Below are 25,380 nucleotides of genomic sequence, written 5' to 3'. Positions count from 1 at the left end.
TAAGCCAAACGACTTTTTTCATGCAGAGTTTATATATATATATATATATAAGTCTTAAGTCTGACAACAGACAACACAAAATGTCTGACAAAGCCTGAAAGTGGTGATTTGAGATATCACCCTACTATGGCTATATAAACATCTTGAGCTACGTAGGAAAAAAACCCTGACTAGAAAGGTATTATATATATATATATATATATATATATATATGCAAAAAATTAAAATCTCGGGTGTTTTCCCGCGTCATTGTAAATAAGTTGGTGATTTTAACCAGGATTTTAAATATTTTAACCAATTTATTTACAATGACGCGGGAAAACACCCGAGATTTTAATTTTTTGCATATGCATACCCGCAATAACTTAAGAAGACATCTATATCTATATTTATATATCTATAATACCGCTGGATAAGGCTTTGGTAAGGCCACTTTTGGAATAGTTGCATCCAAATATTCCTAAAAAAAAGATGCTAAGACTCTGGAAAGAGTGCAGAGAAGAGCAACCGAGACAGTTAGGCGAAATAATTAAATTGTATTTGGAGAACAATGTCATGAGTTGTAAAAGAATGGCCTTGGTCAATAGTCTCTTCAGAAAATATGTATTGTTTGTTTGTTTATGGGTTTGTTTTAAAAAAATAAAAAAACTCTTTTTTAAAAAAAAGATGGTTAGGAGATTGGAGGATTTTTTATTATTTATTTTATTTTATTAGTCCAATTTATATGCCGCCCTTCTCCGTAGACTCAGGGCGGCTTACAATGCATTATAGCAATAGCCTGCATACTTTTTGGTATATTAGGGCTTTCGGTCCCCCCTAAGCGGTGTTGTTCTATACAAAGTCAGCTTATTGCCCCCAACAATCTGGGTCCTCATTTTACCTACCTCGGAAGGATGGAAGGCTGAGTCAACCTTGAGCCTGGAGAGATTCGAACTTGCACTAATTGCAGGCAGCTGGCAGCTAAGTGCTAGCACTTAACAGCACTTTAGTCCGCTGCACCACTGAGGCACATACGAAGAACGGTTGCAGGAATTGGGGATGTCTAATCCAGTAAAAAGGACCAGGGGTGACATGGATAACAGTCTTCCAAAATTTGAGGGGCTGCCCCAAAGAAGAGGGGGGGGTCAACCTATTTTCCAAAAAACAGAAGGCAGGACAAGAAACAATGGATGGAAACTAATCAAGGAGAGAAGCAACCTAGAATTAAGGAGAAACTTCCTAACAGTGAGAACAATTAACCAGTGGAACGACTTGCCACCAGAAGTTGGCAAGGGGGTTGGACTAGAAGACCTCCAAGGACCCTTCCAGCTCGGTTATTCTCTAATTTTGGAAAACGGATAGCTCTTTGCAAAGGCTCGGCTTCCAAAGCAAACATTAATCATGCACGTATGAATTCTTTTTTTTTTCTTTTCCATTTTTCGGATAAGGGAAGAAAAACTTCGGGAAAAAGCAAGTTAAGGTTGCTGCTTTGGCATTTCTCCTGAATTTTAAAATGTGCGGAAACGTTGCTTCTGTCAAAAGACTTTAGAGTGTGTGTTGTTGTGTGTAAGAGGAGAAGAAAAAAACTCTTCCTGCTGGTTTTTCCATGTCCCTTCACATTTCTGGCTCTGTCACTTCAGGTAGTCCTCGACTTACGACCAGAATTGAGCCCCTCCGCATTTCCGCTGCTAAGCGAGACAGTTGTTAAGTGAACCACTGCAGTTGTTACGTTAGTTGCAAGGTTGTTAAGCGAATCTGGCTTCTCCGTTGACTTGGCTTGTCCGAAGGTCGCCAAAGGGGATCATGACCCCCTTTGTGACCATCATAAATACGAGTCACTTGCTGAGCGTCCAAAATTTGGATCACGTGACTACGGGGACGCTGCAGGGCTCTTAAGTGTAAAAACAGTCCTCTTTTTTTTCAGTCCCATTGTAACTTTGAATGGTCACTAAACGAACAAGTTGAGCACCGCCGGTGCAGCTCCTTGAACGACTGCGGTGATCCGCTTAACGACGGTGGCGAGAAAGGCACGCGTGAAACGGGGCAAAACTCACTGAACGACCGTCTCGCTTAGCCACGGGATCATTGGGCTCGAATTGTGGTCGTAAGTTGAGGACCACCTGGCCTTGATTGATTCGATAAGAGAGGGCAATCGAAACATGCGTACACACGGAGGTGAAGGGGAAGGTGACCAGGAATCATGCATCAAAATGGAGATCGGAGGGCCGCCTCGGCTGCTGCACCCACAATTTCGTGCAGGGGTCCCTCTGGGGCCGTCGTATCTGGTGGGCGCCAGGTTGGGGAAGACGGACCCTGCGCACAGGAGGCCTGGCTGGGGGGCTGCTGCAGCTCAGCTGATCTCCCCGGAGAGCCGAGAGGCGGCTCGACTTTCCCTGGCTCTTGCAGCCGCTTGACCTCAGTGCTCAGCTATGAAGGGTGGTGCGTGCCTTTGTGTGTGTGTGTGTGTAGTTGTGTGTGCCTGCAGAGAGGAAGGGGAGGAGGAAGGAGGCTTCTCAGAGTAACCGAATTGCTCCTTGCTGGTTTTTTCCCTGCCTGTTCCCTTGGAGAGAAACTTGTTTTTTGCGTGGGAATCTTCAACAGGCGTCGATCCGGACAGTTTCTTGCTGATCTTGGAAGATGTTTATTTATTTATTTATTATATTTCTATACCGCCTTTCTCCCGTAGGACTCAAGGCGGTGTACAGCCAAGAAAAATATAGATACACAAACATCATAAAATTGCTAATTAAAATTATTATTATAACATAGTTTATAAAAAAAAAAAGAAAGTTTAGAAACTTTCCCCCTTTCCCTCCCACCCCCACAACAATCCCGCTGCGTACAGGTGGTCCTCGAACCGACGACCGCAACGGAGCCCCCAAATTTCCGTGGCTAAGTGAGTTTGGCCTCGTTGTATATGACTTTTCGTGCCGCCGTCGTTAAGTGAATTCCGGCAAAATCGTTTGGTTAGGAACACGGTTGTTGAGCGAATCTGACTTCCCCGTGGACTTGGCTTGCCAGAAAGGGGAAATCATGTGACCCCAGGAGGACACTGCGACCGTCATAACTCAGAGTCAGTTGCAGAGTGTCTGAATTTTGATCAGGTGACTGCGACGGTCGTAAGTGTGAAAAATGGTCACAAGTCAGTTTTTTCAGTGCCATTGTGACTAAATGAACGGTTGTAAATTGAGGCTCAACATTAGGGGCGACTGAGGCTTTGCTGCTGGGCACCCCCAAATCTAACCCACGTTTTCCCTGCTCTTGAGACTCCACCTCCCATCATCCCCTGCCACACTTTTTTTTTTCCTTTGAAGAGGGGGAGTTTTTTTCCATCTCAGGGGTCTTGGCAGCTGCAATCCCCCCCCAAGGCTTTCATGCCTGTGCAGAGCCCTGGAATTTGTCAAATGAAGTTATGAATCATCAAACAAACAGAAAATGCTTTTTTGAATTATGGGCCAAACTCCTTCAGGCTTCGGATTGGAGTCTGCCAGAGACCTTTTTCCAGGGAAGTCCGGCTTTCGGGCCCTTCTTCCTGGTGCTTTTGTGCGCGCAGGGTAACCTCTGAGGATGTGCAGAGTGTTTCCCTTTTGTGCTACCCGTTGCAAAGCTTCACTTTTTATACATGCAGTTGGACACCGGAAGGCATCAATGGCTTTTTGGCATTCTGTGGGGGATCCAGTCCAGGGTTCAAGAAGGCCTTGTCCCCACACCTCCAATTCCCTTCTCTTCCCTTCCCTTCCCCTTCTCTCTTCTTTCTTCCCTTCCCTTCCCTTCCCTTCTCTCTTTTCCTTTCCTTTCCTTTCCTTTCCTTTCCTTTCCTTTCCTTTCCTTTCCTTTCCTTTCCTTCTTTTTCTTTTTTCCTTTCCCTTCTCTTCCCTCCCTTTCCCTTCTTTTTATTCTTTCCTTTCCTTTCCTTTCCTTTCCTTTCCTTTCCTTTCCTTTCCTTTCCTTTCCTTTCCTTTCCTTTCCTTTCCCTTCTCTCTCCTTTCTTCCCTTCCCTTCCCTTCCCTTCTCTTCTTCCTTTCCTTTCCTTTCCTTTCCTTTCCTTTCCTTTCCTTTCCTTTCCTTTCCTTCCCTTCCCCTTCTCTCTCCTTTCTTCCCTTCCCTTCCCTTCCCTTCCCTTCCCTTCCCTTCCCTTCCCTTCCCTTCCCTTCCCTTCCCTTCCCTTCCCTTCCCTTCCCTTCTCTTCTTCCTTTCCTTTCCTTTCCTTTCCTTTCCTTTCCTTTCCTTTCCTTTCCTTTCCTTTCCTTTCCTTTCCTTTCCTTCCCTTCCCTTCCCTTCCCCTTCTCTCTCCTTTCTTCCCTTCCCTTCCCTTCCCTTCTCTTCTTCCTTTCCTTTCCTTTCCTTTCCTTTCCTTTCCTTTCCTTTCCTTTCCTTTCCTTTCCTTTCCTTCCCTTCCCCTTCTCTCTCCTTTCTTCCCTTCCCTTCCCTTCCCTTCTCTTCTTCCTTTCCTTTCCTTTCCTTTCCTTTCCTTTCCTTTCCTTTCCTTTCCTTTCCTTTCCTTTCCTTCCCTTCCCCTTCTCTCTCCTTTCTTCCCTTCCCTTCCCTTCCCTTCCCTTCCCTTCCCTTCCCTTCCCTTCCCTTCCCTTCTCTTCTTCCTTTCCTTTCCTTTCCTTTCCTTTCCTTTCCTTTCCTTTCCTTTCCTTTCCTTTCCTTTCCTTTCCTTTCCTTTCCTTTCCTTTCCTTTCCTTTCCTTTCCTTTCCCTCTTCCCTCTTCCACCTTCCCTCCCCTCCCTTCCCCCTCCTCTTCCCGTAACCCCAGGATTCAGCAACAGTTCTAAATACATGCCCGTTGCCAAGTGGCCATAAACACGAGGACCAGTCTTAAAGTCACTTTTTCAATGTCCGTCGTAACCCCGAACGGTCACTCAATGAAGGTTTGTATGTCTAGGACTCCCCGTAACGAATCCAGCTGGGTCTTTTCCAACCACCCAAGCCAAAGGCTGCTCCCCTCTAGACGGGGGTCCTCCCCTTTGCTGCGGGGCGTGCCCACACGAGGAAAGGAGGAGGGTTACCTGTGGCATTAGCAAGCCGGCTCACAATGCATCTGGAGAAGCACAGCTGGATTTGGCCAACCTTCACAGGCTCTGCTCTCCCGTTGCTCAACGCGCTTCTGTCTTTTTTTTAAAAAAAAGCTGTCTAGGTTGGAGAAAAAGGAAATTTTTACTCAACACCGCCAACAGCCAAACACAATCACCGACCCCGGGTGTCTGCTGGCACCAAACCCAGACCAACACCTGTTCCCTTTCTTTGCTCCGTCCTGCTGCTCTTCCAAGCCGGACGCTCCGATCCGGCCCCCCTTTTTCCTCGCCTGGATGGGCGTCCAGATTGGGAACAGCCCCCCCCCCTAAGCAGCTGTCCTGGCTGGGGCAGGACGTGGGCGGGAGAGGAGAAGGTTTTGCAAGGGAGCAAAATCTTGTCGTTTTGGGGGAGGTTGCGGAGTGTGCCACGGGGCACTTGGGGGATGAGAAAGCCGCTAAAAAACAAAACAAAAAAAGATATCGCAGGCGGTCCTCGACTTACAATGGTTCGTTTAGTGACCGGGTGCTGGAAATAGGGGCTTACGATCGTTGGCAAGGAAGGGAAAATCTTGTCGTTGTCTCAGATTGCAGAGCGGGTGTGTTTTGTGCGCTCAGAGGATGAGAAGGCCACTAAAAGACATCGCAGGCCGTCCCTGACTTATAACGGTTCGTTTAGTGACCGTTCGGCGTGACGACGGCCCTGGGAAAAAGGCATTTATGGCCATTTTTCCACACTTACCATCCTTACGGCTTCTCCATGGTCACCTGGTCAAAATTAACTCGGCGACTGGCTCATATTTACGTCTCAAGATCGTGTGACCTCCTTCGGGGGACCTTCTGGCGAATAACCGGACGCGTTCATTAAAAAAAGATAGTTCCTGAGCATGTGCAGAGGGCCTTTGTCATTGGGTGGTCCTCCTCTCTTCCCCAAAGGGCTGGTCCTGAGGTTACAGATGAGACAATTTGCAGAAAGGATGAAATTCTTGAGAGACCGGCCGACCCTGTGAAATGGGGAAGGGTCTGGGGGACAGGAGAGGCTCCTCTGCTGCCCCCCATTGGGGGGGGATCCCCTCTCCTCCTGGCATCCGGAGAGGCATCTGACCCTGGGAGGGGAGCGGGTGTCGCCGTGCACGGGCTGCTGCAAACATCTGTAGCCCATTTCCTTCCTGGGCTCCATCCAGAAAGCGGGCGGGGGGCTCACCGGCTGCTTTTTCCCCTGGTGAAGTTTGTGCGTGTGAAGGATTGTGAACGTTTGCACGCTTTGGGGAAAGAGTGACCCCCCCTTCCTTCCTCTCTTCCCCCCCTTCTTTTTTTTTAATGGGGGGAGAAAACAAGCAAGCAGGGTGCCAAACCTCAGCTTTTGGTCTTTCAGGGAATGACTTTGGTTTGAGACTAAGGTTGGGAGTTGAAAAGGTTGGATTCCGGGAAAGCCTCTCAATTTGTCTGCCTGTCTCTATCATCTGTCTGTCTGTCTTGTCTGTTCGTCCGTCTGTTCTCCCATCCATCCATCCATCCATCCATCTATCATCTGTCTGTCTATCTATCCTCTATCCATCCACCCATCCATCTCTATCATCTACCTGCCTTCCTTCCTTCCTTCCTTCCTTCCTTCCTTCCTTTCTTTCTTTCTTTCTTTCTTCCTTCCTTCCTTCCTTCCTTCCTCTTTCTCTTTCTGTTTCTCTTTCTCTTCCTTTCTTCCTTTTTCGTTCTTTCTTTCTCTCTTTCTCCATCCATCCATCCATCTATCTGTCTATTCTCTATTCATCCATCCATCCATCCATCTCTATCACCTGCTTGCCTGCTTTTCTTTCTTTCTTTCTTTCTTTCTTTCTTTCTTTCTTTCTTTCTTTCTTTCTTTCTTTCTTTCTTTCCTTTCTTTCTTTCTTTTTTTCTTTCTTTCTTTCCTTTCTTTCTTTCCATCATCCATCCATCTATCATCTGTCTATCTGTCTATCCTCTATCCATCCATCCATCCATCCATCCATCCATCCATCTCTATCATCTGCTTGCCTGCTTTTCTTTCTTTTTCTTTCTTTCTTTCTTTCTTTCTTTCTTTCTTTCTTTCTTTCTTTCTTTCTTTCTTTCTTTCTTTCTTTCTTTCCATCCATCCATCCATCCATCCATCTATCATCTGTCTATCTGTCTATCCTCTATTCATCCATCCATCCATCTCTATCATCTGCTTGCCTGCCTTTCTTCTTTCTTTCTTTCTTTCTTCTTTCTTTCTTTCTTTCTTTCTTTCTTTCTTTCTTTCTTTCTTTCTTTCTTTTTCTTTCTTTCTTTCTTTCTTTCCATCCATCTATCATCTGTCTTCCTCTATTCATCCATCCATCCATCCACCTCTATCATCTGCTTGCCTGCTTTTCTTTCTATCTATCTATCTATCTATCTATCTATCTATCTATCTATCTATCTATCTATCTATCTATCATCTATCTATCTATCATCTCTCTCTCTCTCTCTCTCTCTCTCTCTCTCTCTCTCCCCTATCTGTCTATCTATCTACATTTTTATTCAGGTAGTCCCAACAAATTTCTGTTGCCCAGTGAGACAGTTGTTAAGTGAGGTTTGCCCCGTTTTGCGACCTTTCTTGCCACAGTTAAGTGAACTAGTGCAGTTATTTCTTGTCTTTCCTTCCAATGCTTTGGAGAATAGGTGGACCCCCTCTCTTCTTCGTGGCAGCCCCTCAAATATTGGAATGCTGCTCTCATGTCTCCCCTAATCCTTATTTTCATTAAACTAGCCATGCCCAGTTCCTGCAACCGTCCTTCGTTTGTTTTAGTCTCAGGCCTCTGATCCTCTCCGTTGCTCTTCTCTGCACCTTTTCCCAAAGTCTCAGCGTCTTTTTGGTGACCGGAACCGGGGGCGATGGGGCATTGGCGGTGTGTGGAGGAGGTCCTGAGCGCTTCCCCTTCTCTTCCCCCCCTGCAGACAGCAAAGCCATTGTGGACGGCAACCTGAAGCTCATCCTGGGGCTGATCTGGACCCTCATCCTCCACTACTCCATCTCCATGCCCATGTGGGAGGATGAGGACGAGGAGGACGCCAAGAAGCAGACGCCCAAGCAGCGGCTCCTGGGATGGATCCAGAACAAGGTGCCCCAGCTGCCCATCACCAACTTCAACCGCGACTGGCAGGACGGCAAAGCCCTGGGGGCCCTGGTGGACAACTGCGCCCCGGGTGAGCATGCTGGGGGGGAAAGGGGGAAGGGAGGGGGGGAAGCACAGGATGACCCCCCCCCAGGAGAGCCTTACTGGACCCGATTCCCTGCAGATTGATTGAATGATTGATCGAATCTGGAGAGGTTTGCAATATATTTAGCCATAAAGGATATAGCCATTTATCTTGTCATCCATCCTTCCTTCACTTCTCCTTCCTTCCTTCCTTCCTTCCTTCCTTCCTTCCTTCTTTCCTTCCTTCCTTCTTTCCTTTCCTCCCTTCCTTCCTCCCCTTCCTTTCTTCCTCCCCTTCCTTCCTTCCTTTCCTCCCCTCCATTCTTCCTTCCTTCCTTCCATTCTTCCTTCTCCCCTTCCTTCCTTCCTCCCTCCCTCCCTTCCTTCCTTCCTCCCTCCCCTCCATTCTTCCTCCCTCCCTCCCTTCTCCCCTTCTTTCCTTCCCTTCCTCCCCTCCATTCTTCCTTCTCCCCTTCCTCCCTTCCTCCCCTCCATTCTTCCTTCCTTCCTTCCATTCTTCCATCTCCCCTTCCTTCCTTCCTCCCCTCCATTCTTCCTTCCTTCCTTCTCCCCTTCCTTCCTTCCCTTCCTCCCCTCCATTCTTCCTTCCTTCCTTCCATTCTTCCTTCTCCCCTCCCTCCCTCCCTCCCTCCCTTCCTTCCTCCCTCCCCTCCATTCTTCCTCCCTCCCTCCCTTCCTTCTCCCCTTCTTTCCTTCCCTTCCTCCCCTCCCTTCTTCCTTCTCTCCTTCCTTCCTTCCATTCTTCCATCTCCCCTTCCTCCCTTTCTCCCCTCCATTCTTCCTTCCTTCCTTCCATTCTTCCTTCTCCCCTTCCTTCCTTCTTTCCTTCCTTCCTCATCCATCTATCCACCCTCCCTCTCTCCCTCCCTCTCCTTCCCTCTCTCTCTCTCTCTCCAGCTCTTCCTTCCTTATCATCCATCCAAAAGAATCTTAAGTCACTTTTTTTCAGTGCCATTGTAACTCCAACAGTCACTAAATGAATGGACCACCTGTATTGTAAGCTGCCCAGAGATACCCTATACATTTTATAAACAAACAAACAAAAAAAATAATAACAATAAATAAGTGGTTTCAGCCCTTCCTTAGCTTGACAAGAAAGAAAATCGATAAGAAGGCTTATAAAATCCCATTGGCGTGGAAAATTCTGGAAGGGACCAGATGCTTCTCCGGTGACGTTAGAAACAAAGCCCAGGGAGATTTTTTTTTAAAAAGGGTATTTTTCCTCCACACATCCAGGCAAGGATTTACATATCCCGCTCTGGAATTTGCTGACTTCAGGGTTTGCTGGTAGCTGCTGCTGAGATGATTTAAATCAGTATTTCTCACTCTGGATAACTTTATGAAGGGGGAGGGAGGGACTTCAACTCCCAGAATTCCCTAGTCAGCACAGCTGGGCATTCTGGGAGTTGAAGTCCCCTCCCCTCATAAAGTTGTCCAGAGTGAGAAACGCTGACGTTTAAACTGAGATGGGCTTTAATTGCACAGTGCCGGTGGCCATCTTGACTTTTTTGACCCCCTTCCCCCCAGCCAGTGCCCCTGAATTCATTTTTGCTGCTGTCCAGGTTCAGTTGCCATTTTCTCCTGGTCCAATGCTGGTTTTCCAAGGACTTTGATGCAAACCACCAAGCTCAGAGACCACGAAGGACCCCACCCTCCATCTTCTCTTCCTCCTCTCCAGAAACTCCCCCTCCCTTCTAACACTGATGATGTTCCCTAGTTGGGTCATGAAAGGTCCCCAAGAAAACCACCAAGCTCCCAGAGCACCAAGGACCCCCCCCTCCACTATTATTGTCATCCTCTTTCTCCTTCTCTCCTTCGTCTCCTTTTCCTTCTCCTTTTCCTTCTCCACCTTCTCCTTCTCCTCCAGTGGAAGTTTTTAAGAAATTGGACAACCATTTGTCTGAAATTGTATGGGGTTTCCTGCCTGAGCAGGGGGTTGGACTAGAAGACCTCCAAGGTCCCTTCCAACTCTGTTATTCTCCTCCTCCTCCTCTCTTCCGTACACAATCCCCATTCCCTTCTAGCACTGATAATGTTACCTAGTTGGGTCATGAAACGTCTGCAAGAAAACCACCAGGCTCAGAGAGCACCAAGGACCCCCCAGTTCTTCTCCTCTTCCTCCTCCTCCTCTTCCTCCTCCTCCCACTCCCCCTCCTCCTCTCCACAAATGCCACTTCCTTCTAGCACTGATAATGTTGCCTAGTTGGGTCATGAAACGTCTGCAAGAAAACCACCAAGCTCAGAGACCACCAAGGACCCCACAGTTCAACCCTGAGCCAGAAATACTCTCTTCGGTTGAAATCTGCCAGGTTTGGACGCAAACCCGGTTTGTTAGCAGGGGACTGTCCATCGGTCCATCCTGGACCCGGCAAGCAGAAGAGTTTTGCCCTTCTCTTGCCTTTTCTTTGTTCTTTTGTCGTTTTTCCTGCCCTTTCCTTCCTTCCTTCCTTCCTTCCTCTCCCCTCTGGCTGCACGGGTGGCCGGCCCTGGCCTTCCTAACCTAAACAATCTGGAAGCAGATTTATAGCCCTGGAGGATTTGCACACATGGACACACACACACACACACACACACACAGAGCACTGAGTTTGGAAGGCTGGCCAAATTTGGACATGCTCAGAGGCTTCGCTGGATCGGTGTGTGTGCAGAAAGAGCCTGGCTAAAATAGAGTCACTTTGAAAGTGTTTCTCCACCTTCCAGTACAGAGGGGTCCTTGGGGGGAGGGGGGTCAGAAAATGTACCCCTCCCTCCCTCCGTTCTTTCCCTCTTTCTTTCTTTCTTTCTTTCTTTCTTTCTTTCTTTCTTTCTTTCTTTCTTTCTTTCTTTCTTCCTTCCTTTCTTCCTTTCTTCCTTTCTTCCTTTCTTTCTTCCTTTCTCTTTCTTTCTCTTCACTCTCACTTGTTCTTTCTCACTTTTTCTGTCTCCTTTCTTTCTTTCTTTCTTTCTTTCTTTCTTTCTTTCTTTTTCCTTCCTTCCTTCCTCCCTTCCTTTTTCCTCCCTTCTTTCCACCCCTCTTCACGCTCACTTTCTCACTCTCTTTCTCACTTTTTCTGTCTCTTTTTCTTCCCTCCCTCCCTCCCTCTCTCTTCTTTCTTTCTTCCTTCCTTCCTTTTTCCTTCCTTCCTTCCACCCCTCTTCATTCTCACTTTCTCTTTTTCTGTCTCTTTTTCTTCCCTCCCTCCCTCCCTCCCTCTTTCTTTCTTTCTTTCTTTCTTTCTTTCTTTCTTTCTTTCTTTCTTTCTTTCTTTCTTTCTTTCTTTCTTTCTTTCTTTCTTTCTTTCTTTCTTTCTTTCTTTCTTTCCTGTCTCTGCCATTCTTCAGCAAAGGAGCATCTCATTTAACCAAAGGGCGGGAGACCCAAACATTTGGCCCTTAGTTGACTCAGGGTGCCTTTCTCGCCCTCCAATTTTTGTCCTGAACCAGGACCCTGTAAGGAAGGCTGGGCTGAGAGAGAAGGACTCGCTTTAGAGTCAGCCAATTTCCAGGGTTGCAGGTGGATTTGAACCCAGAACCTAATCCCTGTTGGTTCTCATAACACACACACCCAACTTCACGCCAGGGTCCCTTGCTGGCCGCATCCTGCATCCTTGCAGAAGGACCCCAGTTGATGGGGGTCTCTGCCTCCTTGCCCCTCTGACCCTCCCCTTTTCTTTCCCTTCCAGGTCTGTGCCCAGACTGGGAGGCGTGGGATCCGAGGCAGCCGGTGGAGAATGCCCGTGAAGCCATGCAGCAGGCGGACGACTGGCTGGGGGTCCCTCAGGTACCCCTTGGAGATCAGGGGGGGGGGCTGGCTGGCTGGGGACGGGTGGGGGGCAGAACATCCTGGCACCAGGAAGGGGAAACTCCCAGGGAAACCAGCAGGGAGGGAGGGGGGGGGACAGCCGGAGCCCGTCTGCAGGCAGTGCTCCTGGGAGCTTTGCAAGAAGCAGGTGGAAATCCAACAGGTTCAGCCTCTCAGCTAACCATATATCACGCTTGCTGGGAAAAACGGGCTGCCCTCTCCGAATCCCCTGAAACCGATTCGTGTTCTCTTTGCAGGTGATTGCCCCCGAAGAGATTGTGGACCCCAACGTGGATGAGCATTCGGTCATGACCTACCTCTCGCAGTTCCCCAAAGCGAAACTCAAACCCGGAGCCCCCCTGAACTCCAAGCAAGTCTACCCCAAGAAGGCCAAGGCCTATGGGCCTGGTAAGCAGCCCTCGGGGGGGGAGGGGGGGGTTGAGGGTCCCAGAGCCAAGAAGGGTCAAATGATGGGGGGGAATAGTTGCCTCCTCTCTCCCTCCCTCCCTCCCTCCCTCCCTCGCTTTGTCGTCTTGCTGTTTTAGCAAGTCAATGAGCCAAGTTCCAAATTCCAGTATTCCCTTCCCTCCCTTCCCCTTTCTTCTTTCTTTCTTTCCTTCCTTCTTTCTTTCCTCCTCTCTCTCCTTCCTTCCTTCTCTCCCTCCCTTCTCCCTCTCACCTTCCTTCCTCCCTTTTTTCCCCTTCCCTTCCCTTTCCTCCTTCCTTCTTTCCTTCTCTCCCTCCTTCCTTCTTTCTCTCCCTCTCACCTCCCTTTATCCCTTCCCTTCCTCCTCTTCCTCTTCCTTTCCTGCTTCCCTTTCCCTCTTCTTTTCCTTTCCTTTCTTCTTCTTCCCCCCTCTTTCCTGCCTCCCTTCCCCTTCTTCTGCTCCCATTCCTTCTTCTTCATTTCTCCTTCCCCTTCTCCTGCTCTTTCTCCTTTCCCCCTCCTTTCCCCTTCCTCCTCCTCTTCCTTTTCTGCTTCCCTATACCCTTCCTTTCTTCCTTCCCCCTTTCCTCTTCTTTTTCCTTCCTTTCCCTTCTTCTTCCTCCCTCTTTCCTGCCTCCCTTCCCCCTTTTTCTTCTTCTGCTCCCATTCCTTCTTCATTTCTCCTTCCCCTTCTTCCTCCTCCCCTTCCCCTCCCTCCCTCCCTCCATCTCCCCCTCTTCTGGAGCCAAGGTTGCCCTTCACCCACTTTTCTCACCTTCCCCTAGGTATCGAACCCCACGGAAACACGGTGCTGAAACCAGCCCATTTCACAGTCGAGACGGTTGAGGCTGGCTTGGGAGAGGTGCTGGTGTACATTGAAGACCCCGAGGGACACACGGAAGAGGTATGCCACCCACTCCCCAGCGCCCAGAGTGTGCCCCAGGCAGGGCCGGCCTCAACTTCCCCAGCCCCCCTTCCCAACAGGCCCTATAGCTTCTGCCCAGCCAGGGAGTCTAACCGCTCTCAAAGCTGCAAAGAACAATTAACCGGTGGAACAGCTTGCCACCAGAAGTTGTGGGTGCTCCCTCACTGGAGGTTTTCAAGAAGAGACTGGACAGCCATTTGTCTGAAATGATATAGGATCTCCTGCTTGAGTAAGGGGCTGGACTAGAAGACCTCAAGGGTCTCTTCCAACTGTGTTACTCTATTCTTTTATTCTGCTATTGTTCTTGTTATTCTAATAGTCTGATATTTTGTTATTCTGTTATTGTTAATATTATCTGTTATAGTTCTTGTTCTGCTACTATTCTGTTACTGTTATTCTGGTATTCTGGTATTCTGTATGAAAGGGTCTCCTGTTTAAGCAGGGGGTTGGACTAGAAGACCTCCAAGGTCCCATCCAACTCTCCTATTGTTCTTCTGTTGTCATTCTGCTATTCTGTTATTCTGCTCGTGGCCTACCCATTTTTCCTTGGAGATCTTTTTTTTTAAATTTTTAAATTTTGATTTATATGCCGCCCTTCTCCGGAGACTCAGGGCGGCTTACAATGCGTTAAGCAATAGCCTTCATCCTTTTGTATATTTATACAAAGTCAGCTTATTGCCCCCACAAACTGGGTCCTCATTTCACCTACCTTAGAAAGGATGGAAGGCTGAGCCAACCTTGAGCCTGGGGAGATTCGAACTTGCAGTAATTGCAGGCAGCTGGTGTTAATCACAATGCTATCAGTCTGCCTCCTGCCCTGTGCAAAAATCTCCTCTTTGGATTTGAAATAAATAAAATGGGTTTTAATTCAATCCATCCCTTCCCACTGAGGGCTCCAAGAGTTGGAAGCTGCCACGGGCTGTCTGGCATGGCCAGCTGGTAGGAAGATGCACCGAGTAACAAAATCACAGAGTTGGAAGGGAGCTTGGAGGTCTTGTAGTCTAACCCCCTCCTCAAGCAGGAAAAGGTAAGACCACCCCAGTCAAATGGCTGTCCAATCTCTTCTCAAGAACCTCCAGTGTTGGAGCACTCACAACTTCTGGTGGCAAGCCGTTCCACGGGCTAATTATTCTGACACTCAAAGACTCCCGTCCTGCCCTTCTCCTCTCCTCCCTCTAACCCCAAATGGCATGGCAGATCCCCGTTCCCCGCCATGCCCAAGGAAAAGGGCACCCTCCTCCCTCCCTGCTAGGCTGGGTTTGAGACCCTCAGCTGCTCCGACTGGCACCGCCGGGTGACGCTGGCATCCACCTGGGCCGTGACTCTGCAGGCATCTAGGGCGAAGGCGTGAAGAAGTCCGGAGCTTGTGCTGAGCGACAGACGGCAGCTGTCGGCACAAGCCGCTGGCACGGCTGGGTTAAAGCCCCCTCCCTGTTTCTTTCCTTCCCCCCCCCAGGCCAAAGTGGTTGCCAACAACGACAAGAATCGGACTTATTCGGTCTCCTACGTGCCCAAGGTGGCTGGCTTACACAAGGTGAGAGGACTGTCCCGGGGCAGGTGGGGTGGCGAGAAGGACGGGGTGACCTCTGCAGAACGATCTCTCCCCTTAAAAAAACCCAGACCACATAATGCAGGTCAGCCAACATTCCATTGAATGTCCATTCAATGCTACAACGGTACGGGGAAAAAAGTGATTGATGAGCAGTTTTCATTATTTTTTTTGCTCCAAAAGACTCATTAGGGCTTATTTTCCAGATAGGTCTTATTTGGGGGGAAATACGGTACTCAGTGCATCCCTCTGGCTGACAATTTTAACTGCGTGTTCTGCCCCAGCTATGGACCCCAAAGAACGCAGCCCACACCAAGTCCGTACAAACCTTAGTTGACTAATGAAGGGCTACTAATGAGCTTTCTTAGTAGTTGTTCTAACACACGTACAGTTTAAATCCGTCTTTTCTGAACAAGGGCTGTTCATTTAACTTCATTAACAGCCGACAAGAATCCAAAGAATAATAACTCAATTCTGAGGCACAGTATTTTAGATAACCATCATCTTACTGTGGTTGGCAGAATGCCCAGAAGCAATTTGCAGGAAAACTGACAAAGAGAGAAACAAGAATCAAACATTTCTGGAATCAAGACGCGAAGGAATGTGAACGAAGTTGTTCCCTGCAAATTGCTTCAGTCGGTGTTCCTCCTTAAATAGGCTAAGGGAGTGGCCAATTAGCCCCAAGCCTTGAGGAGACCTCCTCCTGAGGAGCCACTCCTGCCTTTTGGCAGCTCTGCGCGCCCGTGCATTGAGAAGAGTCTCCTCCTCTTCTTCCTCTTCACCCATGGAAGCTTCTGGAGGTTCTGAAGGCCGTGGCTGAATCCTGGCCTCTGGCACCACATCTTCTCCAGCCTCCTCACTGTCCGACTCGAGCGCCAGCTGCACAGGCTGCTGGCACAGCACCACACCAGCCTCCTCGCTGTCGGAATCAGCTACCAGGTGCACAGGCCGCTGACGGGCCACAACACTGGGGCTTATTTTGGGGGTAGGGCTTCTATTACAAGCATCCTGAAAATTCATGCTAGGGCTTATTTTCCGATTGGGCCTTATTTTCGGGGAAGCAGGGTATATACACTCCCCTCTGAGATGTCATTGTGGCTGCTTTTTTCGGCAGCTTTGTCGAAAAGTGGTATTTATTTCCAGTTTTCAGCCAAACCATTCCCTAGAGAACCATTAGTCCACTTAACGACCGCAGGTTTTGCTTAATGGCCAATGCAGAAAAGGTAGTAAAAATCAGGTTGGTCAGCCGCGAGTCTTGATTTATAACAGTCATGATTTACGCCCAAGATGGGCAGGCTCCATGACGGTCGTAAGAGGGTGTGGTTTTTTTGTCTTGCTTACGATCTTGCAACCGGGAAAGTCCAAGTCAGTTTCTCACTCTGGGTTGGCTGTTTTGTCCTGATTTTTCCCTTTGCTGTTCTCCCCCAGGTCACTGTCCTGTTTGCGGGCCAAAATATTGACCGGAGCCCCTTTGAAGTCAACGTGGGCATGGCGCTCGGGGATGCCAGCAAGGTGACTGCCCGTGGACCAGGCCTGGAACCCGTGGGAAACGTGGCTAACAAACCCACTTATTTTGACATCTACACCGCAGGTAAGGGGAGTTCAGTCGGGTAGGGCAAGCAGAAAGAGGGCACATCGCTTTGCATGATACAGGTACTCCTCGACATACAACAATTCAATTAGCGATCGTTTGAAGCCACTAATAACCAGTCCTCAAACTTATGACCATCACAGCATCCCTACAGTCACGGGAACAAAATTCGAGCGTGTTGATCATCGGCATATATTTATGAGGGTTATCATATCCGGGGGTCACATGATCGCCTTTTGTGACCTCTTCAGCCGGCTTCCGACAAGAAAAGTCAGTAAGGGAAGCTGGATTCGCTTAACGACCAGCGGAGTTTTGTAACCACTGCAGTGATTCCCTTAACGACGGTGGCAAAAGCGGTCACAAAATCAGGTGCGACTTACTTAACCACTTCCTTGCTTAGCAATGGAAATTCTGGTTTCCCTCGTGGTCGTAAGTCAAGGATTACCTGTATATATTTTAGGGGGGGGTTCAAATGAAATCTCATAAGCAATTCAGGCAGCTAACGAGTGATGCGGTGGCTTAGAGGTGGAGCTCTCGCCTCACAAGCAGGAGGCTGTGAGTTTGATCCTAGGTAGACCCAGGTATTTCTCTCTCTCTGGGCACAATGAGAATAAATCTGCTGTGAACTCTGCATTGGTGACAGGAAAGGCATCCGGCCAGTAAACATTCAGCTCCATTCAGTTCCCCCAACTCCACCCCACAAGGAGTTACGGGTTCATTAAAAGAGAAAAAATAAATTCAGGCAGCTAATGGGGGTCTTCCGTCTGCAGGGGCAGGGGCCGGTGACGTGGGGGTGGTGATCGTGGACCCCCAGGGACGCAGGGACACCGTGGAAGTGGTCTTGGAAGACAAAGGCGACAACATTTTCCGCTGCACTTATCGGCCCATCCTGGAGGGTCCTCACACCATCTACGTGACCTTTGCGGGGGCTCAGATCCCCAAAAGCCCCTTCACAGTCAACGTGGCAGAAGGTAAGACCACCACCCCTTCTCCCCTCCCAGCTCTTCTGGGGTTCCCTCTTCCTCCCCACTGTCTCCTTTCTCTTCCCACTGACCCTTCCCCGCCGTGCTTGTTTGCCATCTCTAATGACCTCCTGACCACTAAACCAGCAGCCCCCCCCACTTCCTTCTCCCGTGGAGACCTCTGGCCAAGCTTATCCAAGCAAAGGACGGCTAGAGGTGGCCGTTAGAAGATCTCCAGATCTTCTGGGTGAAGTCCCAGGTCCAAACAGGAGGCTGACTCAGGCGGCTAAATGGATCCGGTTGATGCCTCTCTGCCAAATCTACCTCGCAGAGTTGTTGTTTTTCGAGGGAGACCCTCTGCTTCACTTGGGGCAGGGGTCAGCAACCTGCAGCTCTGGAGCCGCATGTGGCTCTTTCACCCCTCTGCTGCGGCTCCCTGTCATTCAAAATATGCGTCACAACCGCCAATGTGCAACACCCGCCGGCACGCGATTTATTGAGCTTTTCAAACCCCAGTAGGCCAACCATGGATAAATCCAAGAAAAGAAAAGTTTCAGAAGAAAACAGAACCTTTAATTCAACTACGTATGCTAGTTTCGTGGCCGCTCTAAGAAACAGTCAGGCACGGGAAGGGTTTTGTGGCTCCCGGTGTTTTCTTTTCTGTGGGAAATGGCTCTTGGAGTGTTGAAGGTTGCAGACTCCTGGTTTGGGGAGAAGGTGCGACATGAGTGTAGATGGTTGCCAGACACAGAATTGCACCGTTATCTTAACACAGCGGTTAACGTTTCCGGTTTTGCAGACGGGTTTGGTTTGGGGAGAGGGGATGGTTTCCACGCGAACGGCAGCTCCATTTGTGCGAGCGGTGTGCGTGGACGTCCACGGCTCGCACAAAAGGAACTTTGCGCGCGCACATAGTTGCCCACTGCTTAGGAAAGTGCAGCTGCACACGCTGCTGGCTTCGGCAGCCCCATTCGGAACAGGACACGGCCCGGGGTTGTGGATCTCTTTCAAAACTAAGCCCCCCCCCCACCCAGTGGTGGATTTCAAATTTTTTTACTACCAGTTCTGTGGGCGTGGCTTGGTGGGTGTGGCTTGGTGGGCGTGGCAGGGGAAGGATACTACCAAATCTCCATTCCCTCCCCAATCCAGGGGAAGGTTACTGCAAAATCCCCATTTCCTCCCGATCAGCTGGGACTCGGGAGGCAGAGAATAGATGTGGGCGGGGCCAGTCAGAATTTTTACTACCGGTTCTCCGAACTACTTAAAATTTCCGCTACCAGTTCGCCAGAACTGGTCAGAACCTGCTGAAACCCACCTCAGCCCGCCCCCTCTCTCCCCCCCCCCGTTTCCATGCTGGAGACGAAGGGAGATTTCTTAGCATGACGGTGACCCATCCTACTGATAAAAGAGAATGCAGGTAGTCCTCAACTTATGACGGTTCGTTTAGTGACCATTCAAAATTACAACAGCACTGAAAAAGGGGACATGACCATTTTTTCACACTTACGATGGTTGCAGGGTCCCCGTGACCCACCTGGTCAAAATTCTGACGGTTGGCAACGGGGTTCGTATTTATGACGGTCCTGAGGTCACGTGATCCACTTTTGCGACCGTCTGACCAGCAAAGTCCACGGGGAATCCAGATTCACTCAACAACCGCGTTACTGACTTCACCATTGAAGCGATTCACTTAACAACCATTTTACTGACTTCACCATTGAAGCGATTCGCTTAAAAACCGTGGCAAGAGAAGGTCATAAAATGGGGCGAAACTCACGTTAACAGTTTGCCTTGCTTAGCCACGGCCAACTTGGGCTCGATTGTGATCGTAACTTGAGGACTTCCTGTGTTTGTGGCTCAGGGTTGGACTGTTGGGGAAGCTGGCTGGGGAATTCTGGGAGTTGAAGTCCACACACTTTCACGTTGTCGAACCTGCGAAAGACCGATTCAGAGGAGTTTAAAAAGGCTGTGTGTGAATTTGTGCAGCAATTGAGGTAGTCCTCGCCTTATGACCACAACGGAGCCCCAAATTTCTGTTGCTAAGTGAGATGTCTGTGAAGTGAATTTTGCCCCGTTTTACGACCTTCCTTGCCACCGTTGTTCAGTGAATCCCTTCAGTGGTTAAATTAGAAACAAGGTCGTTAAGCGAATCCGGCTTCCCTGGGGACTTTGCCCGTCAGAAGGTCGCAAAAGGGGGAATCACATGACCCCCTCCCTGGGGACACTGAGGCCGTCATAAAGTTGAGACAGTTGCAAAGCATTTGAATTTTGATCGCGGGATCACGGAGGAATGCTGCAACTGTCATAAGCATGGAAAAACATGGTCATAAGTCATGTTGTAACGTTGAATGGACACTAAGTGAACTGTCGTAAATCGAGGACTACTCATCCTCTTCCTAATCCGTTCTTCTGGCCCTCTCCGTTGTCCCCGAATACTGGACTTCAGACACCTTCATCCCCGGCTGCAAGATTTTGGTCTTTGTGATCCGAGTGGGGGAGCAATTTTAGCTCTGCTTTGCTGCCCCCCCCACATCCCAGGACTTTCTCGGGGGCTGGGGATCAACCCGAGAGCGGCCCATCATCCCCTGCTTTCCTGCAGGGAAAAACAGGAACCGCTGACACATGGCTGCTTCCTGCATCCTGCGACTCCACCCTGCACAAATATTTTTCCTAGATTTCCAAACTTTCTCCCGGAAACAGCTCGGCGTACATTCAAAGCCGCTGTTTTTCACGTCCGTTTTATCGCTTGCAAAACATTTCCCCAAATTACAGGCAGTCCTCGACTTCCAACACTTCATTTAGTGACCGTTCGGAGTCACTAAACGGGGCTGAAAAAAAGTGCCTTAGGACCGGGTTTCAACACCACCGTTGCAGCCTCCCACGCGGTCACGCGATCCAAATTCCTTTTTGCTATCTTTCTGATGAGCAAAGAGGGTAGCCGGATTCACTTAACGACGGGAAGACTCCCTTGCAGCCGTAAGTCAAGGACTACCTGTACATGAGCCAGATCACCCTTCTTCTTTGGGAGTCCAGTGGAAAATCTCAATTGGTGTGCAGTTTTTTGTCCGGGTGTAAAATGCATTTCTCGTGTAAGAGGTTCACGTAGCAAGAAGTTTTATGAAAATAAACTTGGAGCAGCTTACACCTAGCTGAAGAAACTCCCTCTATACATGCTCAGAGGCAACCCTAAACTTAGAATCAGCTGAAAGGACTTCTATGACAGGAGTCCCCAATCCAGGAGCCGTGTCCCAATTACGGGCCCTGGCCTGTTTGAAACTGGGCTGTGGAAGCAGTGGTGAAATTCAATTTTTTTTTACTACCGGTTCTGTGGGCATAGACTGGTGGGCATGGTGGGCGTGGTTTGGTGGGTGTGGCAGGGGAAGGATACTGCAAAATCCCCATTCCCTCCCCACTCCTGGGAAAAGGATATTGCAAAATCCCCATTCCAGGAGTGAAATGCTCCCGGTTCGGACCGGATTGCCCGATCCAGTAGCGATGGTGGCGGGTGGTTCGGAGAACCGGTAGCAAAAATCCCTCCCCCTCATGCCCAGCTGAGGGGGTCCTCAGAGGCTTTTTTTTTTTAATTTTAAAAGCATTTTTTCTATTACTTCTTCGGCTGAAAAAATGCTTTTAAAAGAAAAAAAAAAGCCTCTGATGATCGCGTGGCTCAGCTGGGATCGTCAGAGGCTTTTAAAAGCATTTTTTCTACAACCTCTTCGGCCAAAGAGGTTGTAGAAAAAATGCTTTTAAAAGTAAAAAAAAAAAGTTGGCTACGTCCACCCAGTCACATTACCCCCCCCCCACCAAGCCACGCCCACAGAACCGGTAGTAACAAATTTTACATTTCACCACTGCCCCACACATATGCAGTTGAACCAGGAGCCATCCTGGCACTGCTTTTCTACAACCTCTTTGGCCGAAAAAATGCTTTTAAAAGTTGAAAAAAAGCCTTTGACGATCTCGCGGCTCAGCTAGGATCGTCAGAGGCTTTTAAAAGCATTTTTTTTCTATAACCTCTTCAGCCAAAGAGATCATAGAAAAAAAAATGCTTTTAAAAGCCTCTGACGATCCCAGTTGAGTTGCCTGATCGTCAGAGGCTTTTAAAAGCATTTTTTTACAACCTCTTCAGCCGAAGAGGTTGTAGAAAAAATGCTTTTAAAAGTAAAAAAAAAAAGTTGGTCACGCCCACCCAGTCACATTACCCCCCCCCACCAAGCCACGCCCACAGAACTGGTAGTAACAAATTTTACATATCACCACTGCCCCATTCCCACCCCACTCGGGGGCCAGCCAGAGTTGGTATTTGCCGGTTCTCTGAACTACTCAAAATTTCCGCAGCCGGTTCTGCAGAACCTGTCAGAACCTGCTGGATCTCACCCCTGCGTGGAAGCGATGGGTGAGCTTGTGCAAGTGGCAAGCAAGTGCGCGCATGCTCACAGCTTCACTTTTGCGAACGGCGGGCACACGTGTCCACATTGCTCGTGCAAACGGAGCTGCGTGTGCACCCAGGCTCGTCCGTCGTTCGCGTGTAAACCTTCCTTCTCCCTTCCCACCTGCCGGTCCACAAACCTAATAAGTTTGGGGGGGGGGAAGCGGTTCTATGCAGACTTTAGGGAAATCAGCGTTCCCATTTCACAAATGGGCAAACTGAGGCCGGAGACTAGTGCCTCCCCTTCCGGCTGAGCCCTTCTTCTTTTGTGGGGGGGTCTCTGTTCTCTGCTCCCCAAACTAGCTTCCGGCCACAATCCCCCTGGGCTTCCTTGCCCCCCTGGGGCTCATTCACTCCCCCCGTACTAACCCTTCTCTCTTCCCTCCGGCCCCTGCAGCGCGGCCTCCTGCCCCCCCGCCCGGCGTCTCCCCCATTCAGATCATCCCTCAGTCCGTCTGTACCCCGCCCGCCGATGCCAAGAAAATGCCTCCCCCCACTCTGCCCAAGCCGCACAAACCAAGTTAGTATAAACCCACTCAGCTTACCTTCTGCATTTGAGCGTCCTTGGCATGGGTCGATCCGATGAGAGCATGGCATGGGTGAGTTTTCCGGCGATCCTGGTTTTCCTTCCGACGCTTCCTAGCCAGGATGGTGAACCGGGGTTAGATGCAAAGGTTGCCTGGTGTTTTTAAAACAGATGTTTAACCCTGGCAGAGTTTGAGATGTTGGGAAATGTTTGCACGATCCGGACATCCTCACTCTGAGATGGGCGGACTTCAACTCCCAGAATTCCCCATTCCTGGGGAATTCCTGGGGAATTCTGGGAGTTGAAGTCCACAAGTCTTAAAAGTTGCCAAGGTTGGAGACCCCTGGTTTAAGCAACCCTGGCAGAGTTTGAGATGTTGGGAAATGTTTGCACGATCCGGGCATCCTCACTCTGAGATGGGCGGACTTCAACTCCCAGAATTCCCCATTCCTGGGGAATTCCTGGGGAATTCTGGGAGTTGAAGTCCACAAGTCTTAAAAGTTGCTTAAAGCAGGGTCCCCATTTCCAGGCTGCGGCCCCTTTTGGAACCATTGCACAGCTTCACTTGTACGAGTAGCGGGTGCTCACACACGCGTGCAAAGCTCCATTTACAGGCGTGGCAGGTGCTCACACAGAAATGGAGTTTTGCGCACTCACGCACACGGCTGCCGCTCGCGCCACGCCCCTTCCCCTCACCGCGCCGGTTTGCCAAAATTGGGGGCCGCTGGCTTAAAGGATCCTAGATCAGGGCCCAAAAAGCCCATTTCCTTGACGGGAAGAGCTGTGCCCGCATGGGAAGCGGAGTCCTGCCAGGTCAGAATGATGGGAGGATGGAAAAAATCGACTTTGGTAACCTTCCATGGGCAGCTTGCAATACAGGTAGTCCTCGACTTATGACTGTTCCTTTAGTGACCATTCAAAGGTTACAATGGCACTGGAAAAAGTGACTCTTTTTCACACTTACGACCGTTGCAGCATCCCCTGTGATCACGTAGTCAAAATTTGGACCGTCTTGGCCACAGACTCGTCTTTATGACGGTGGCCGTGTCCCCGGGATCACGTGATCCCCTTTTGCGAACTCCTGACGAGCGAAATCCACGGATTCACGCCAAATTTGCTTAACAACCGTTCGGCTCATTTAACAACGGCAGGGATTCGCTTAACGACTCTGGCAAGGAAGGTCGTAAAAAGGGGACGACAGTCGCTTAACGACCGTCTCACTTTGCAACGGAAATTTTGGGCTTGATTGTGGTCGTAAGTCGAGGACTCTCTGTGTCCTGGTGATTTGGTTTGGAAAAAGGAGGGGGGGGGCTGGCATGATTCGACCTCGCTGCCTGTTTAGGGGGTGGAATGCAACAAGGGGCGTTTCCCTGGCACGCTTGCGTTGTGCTCTTGGCTGGTCGTGTGACTTCGTGCCCTGCATGGCATGAGCTGAGGACCCCCCCCCCCACAACCCTGGCATGGTGCACAGCAGACCCGCCATCTTTGGGGGCCGACCCCTTGGGGGTGGGAGGGGCCCGCTCCTTTGGCCTGCTTTGCCCTCCTCTAGTTCTCTTTCTCACCTTCTCAGTCCTTCTCTAACCCTCAATAATTGCTAATCCAATCATAACTTTCCATCCCTCTCTTTTTCTTTTTTCTTTTTTTTTTTGGGGGGGGGGCTGGAAAAATCCTTCTCTCTTCCCATCTCCTTCCTTCCTTCTTTCCTTCCTCCCTCCCTTCCTTCCTTCCCTCCCTCCCTCCCATTTTTCTCCTTCCTTCCTTCCCTCCCTCCTTTCTTCCTTCCTTCCTTCCCTCCCTCCTCCCTCCTTTCCTTCCTTCCTTCCCTTCCTTCCTTTCCTTCCTTCCTTCCTTCCCTTCCTTCCTTCCTTCTTTCCTTCCTTCCTTCCTTCCTTCCCATTCTTTCCTCCTTCCTCCTTTCCTTCCTTCCTTCCTTCCTTCCCATTCTTTCCTCCTTCCTCCTTTCCTTCCTTCCTTCCCATTCTTTCCTCCTTCCTCCTTTCCTTCCTTCCTTCCTTTCCTTCCTTTCCTTCCTTCCTTCCTTCTTCCTTTCCTTCCTTTCTTCCTTCCCTCCCTCCTTCCCATTCTCTCCTCCTTCTTTCTTTCCTTCCTTCCTTCCCATTCTTTCCTCCTTCCTCCTTTCCTTCCTTCCTTCCTTTCCTTCCTTTCCTTCCTTCCTTCCTTCTTCCTTTCCTTCCTTTCTTCCTTCCCTCCCTCCTTCCCATTCTCTCCTCCTTCTTTCTTTCCTTCCTTCCTTCCCATTCTTTCCTCCCTCTCTTGCCCTAGTTGTTAATTGAATGGCTGCCATTCTTAATCTGCAGTGAATCTGTCTTCCCCCTTGACTTTGCTTCTCAGAAGATCACAAAAAGGGATCATGTGATCCCAGGACACGGCGACCCTCATAAAGATGAGTCAGTTGCCAAGAGTCTGAATTTGGATCATGTGACCGTTGCAATGATCGTGGGAAAAACAGTGATCAGTTGTAACTTCAAACGGTCACTAAGTGAATGGAGGGAATAAGTCCCGAACTGCCTGCCTTCCAGTCATTTAAGTCCTCGTGCTGGAAGGCCGCCTCTCTTCTTTCTGTCTGCCCCCTCCTTCTCCTAAGGTTGCTTGCCTATCAGGTGGGGTGCATGGGGACCTGTGGGGGGGAACCTGCTCCTTGGCCCTGGGTGCGAATTTCGGTTTGGTTCTTCCAAGTCTCTTTGTGGTGCCGGGTAAATCCTGGGCACACGCAGGATTTTTGGCGTTTCCTTCCTCTCCATCCATCCATGTCGTGATCCAATCTCTCCTCTTCTCCTCTTTTTTCTTCTCTTCTCTTCTCTTCTCTTCTCTTCTCTTCTCTTCTCTTCTCTTCTCTTTTCTTTTTCTCTCCTCTTCTCCTCTCTCTTTTCTCCTCTCCTTTCCTCTCCTCTCCTCCTCTTTCTCTCCTCTTCTCTTCTCTTCTCTTCTCTTGTCCTTTTCTCTTCTCCTCTTTTTTCTTCTTTTTTCTTCTTTTC

At 49.4% G+C, this 25,380-nt stretch overlaps 1 protein-coding gene across 8 annotated transcripts in view; it reads left to right on the top strand.

Moving 5' to 3' along the window:
* FLNC (filamin C) overlaps nucleotides 1-25,380 on the top strand; it is a 94,156-nt gene that overhangs the window by 15,846 nt on the left and 52,930 nt on the right. For 4 of the 8 annotated variants that reach the window (XM_087874374.1, XM_087874372.1, XM_087874373.1 and 1 more), the window contains exons 2-9: nucleotides 7,932-8,180; nucleotides 11,857-11,954; nucleotides 12,233-12,383; nucleotides 13,188-13,306; nucleotides 14,784-14,861; nucleotides 16,305-16,467; nucleotides 17,238-17,438; nucleotides 22,256-22,378. In XM_087874374.1, the coding sequence (XP_087730500.1) occupies nucleotides 7,932-8,180; nucleotides 11,857-11,954; nucleotides 12,233-12,383; nucleotides 13,188-13,306; nucleotides 14,784-14,861; nucleotides 16,305-16,467; nucleotides 17,238-17,438; nucleotides 22,256-22,378 (1,182 nt within the window). The remainder of the gene's footprint in view (nucleotides 1-7,931; nucleotides 8,181-11,856; nucleotides 11,955-12,232; nucleotides 12,384-13,187; nucleotides 13,307-14,783; nucleotides 14,862-16,304; nucleotides 16,468-17,237; nucleotides 17,439-22,255; nucleotides 22,379-25,380) is intronic. The other 4 variants (XM_060689316.2, XM_060689318.2, XM_060689313.2 and 1 more) reach the window with 1 other exon arrangement.

Source organism: Pantherophis guttatus, chromosome 7, assembly GCF_059756535.1.
Source record: "Pantherophis guttatus breed Tessera chromosome 7, ASM5975653v1, whole genome shotgun sequence".
NCBI lineage: Eukaryota > Metazoa > Chordata > Lepidosauria > Squamata > Colubridae > Pantherophis > Pantherophis guttatus.
Note: the sequence above shows the minus strand (reverse complement) of the source record. Positions and strands in the feature narration are given on the sequence as shown.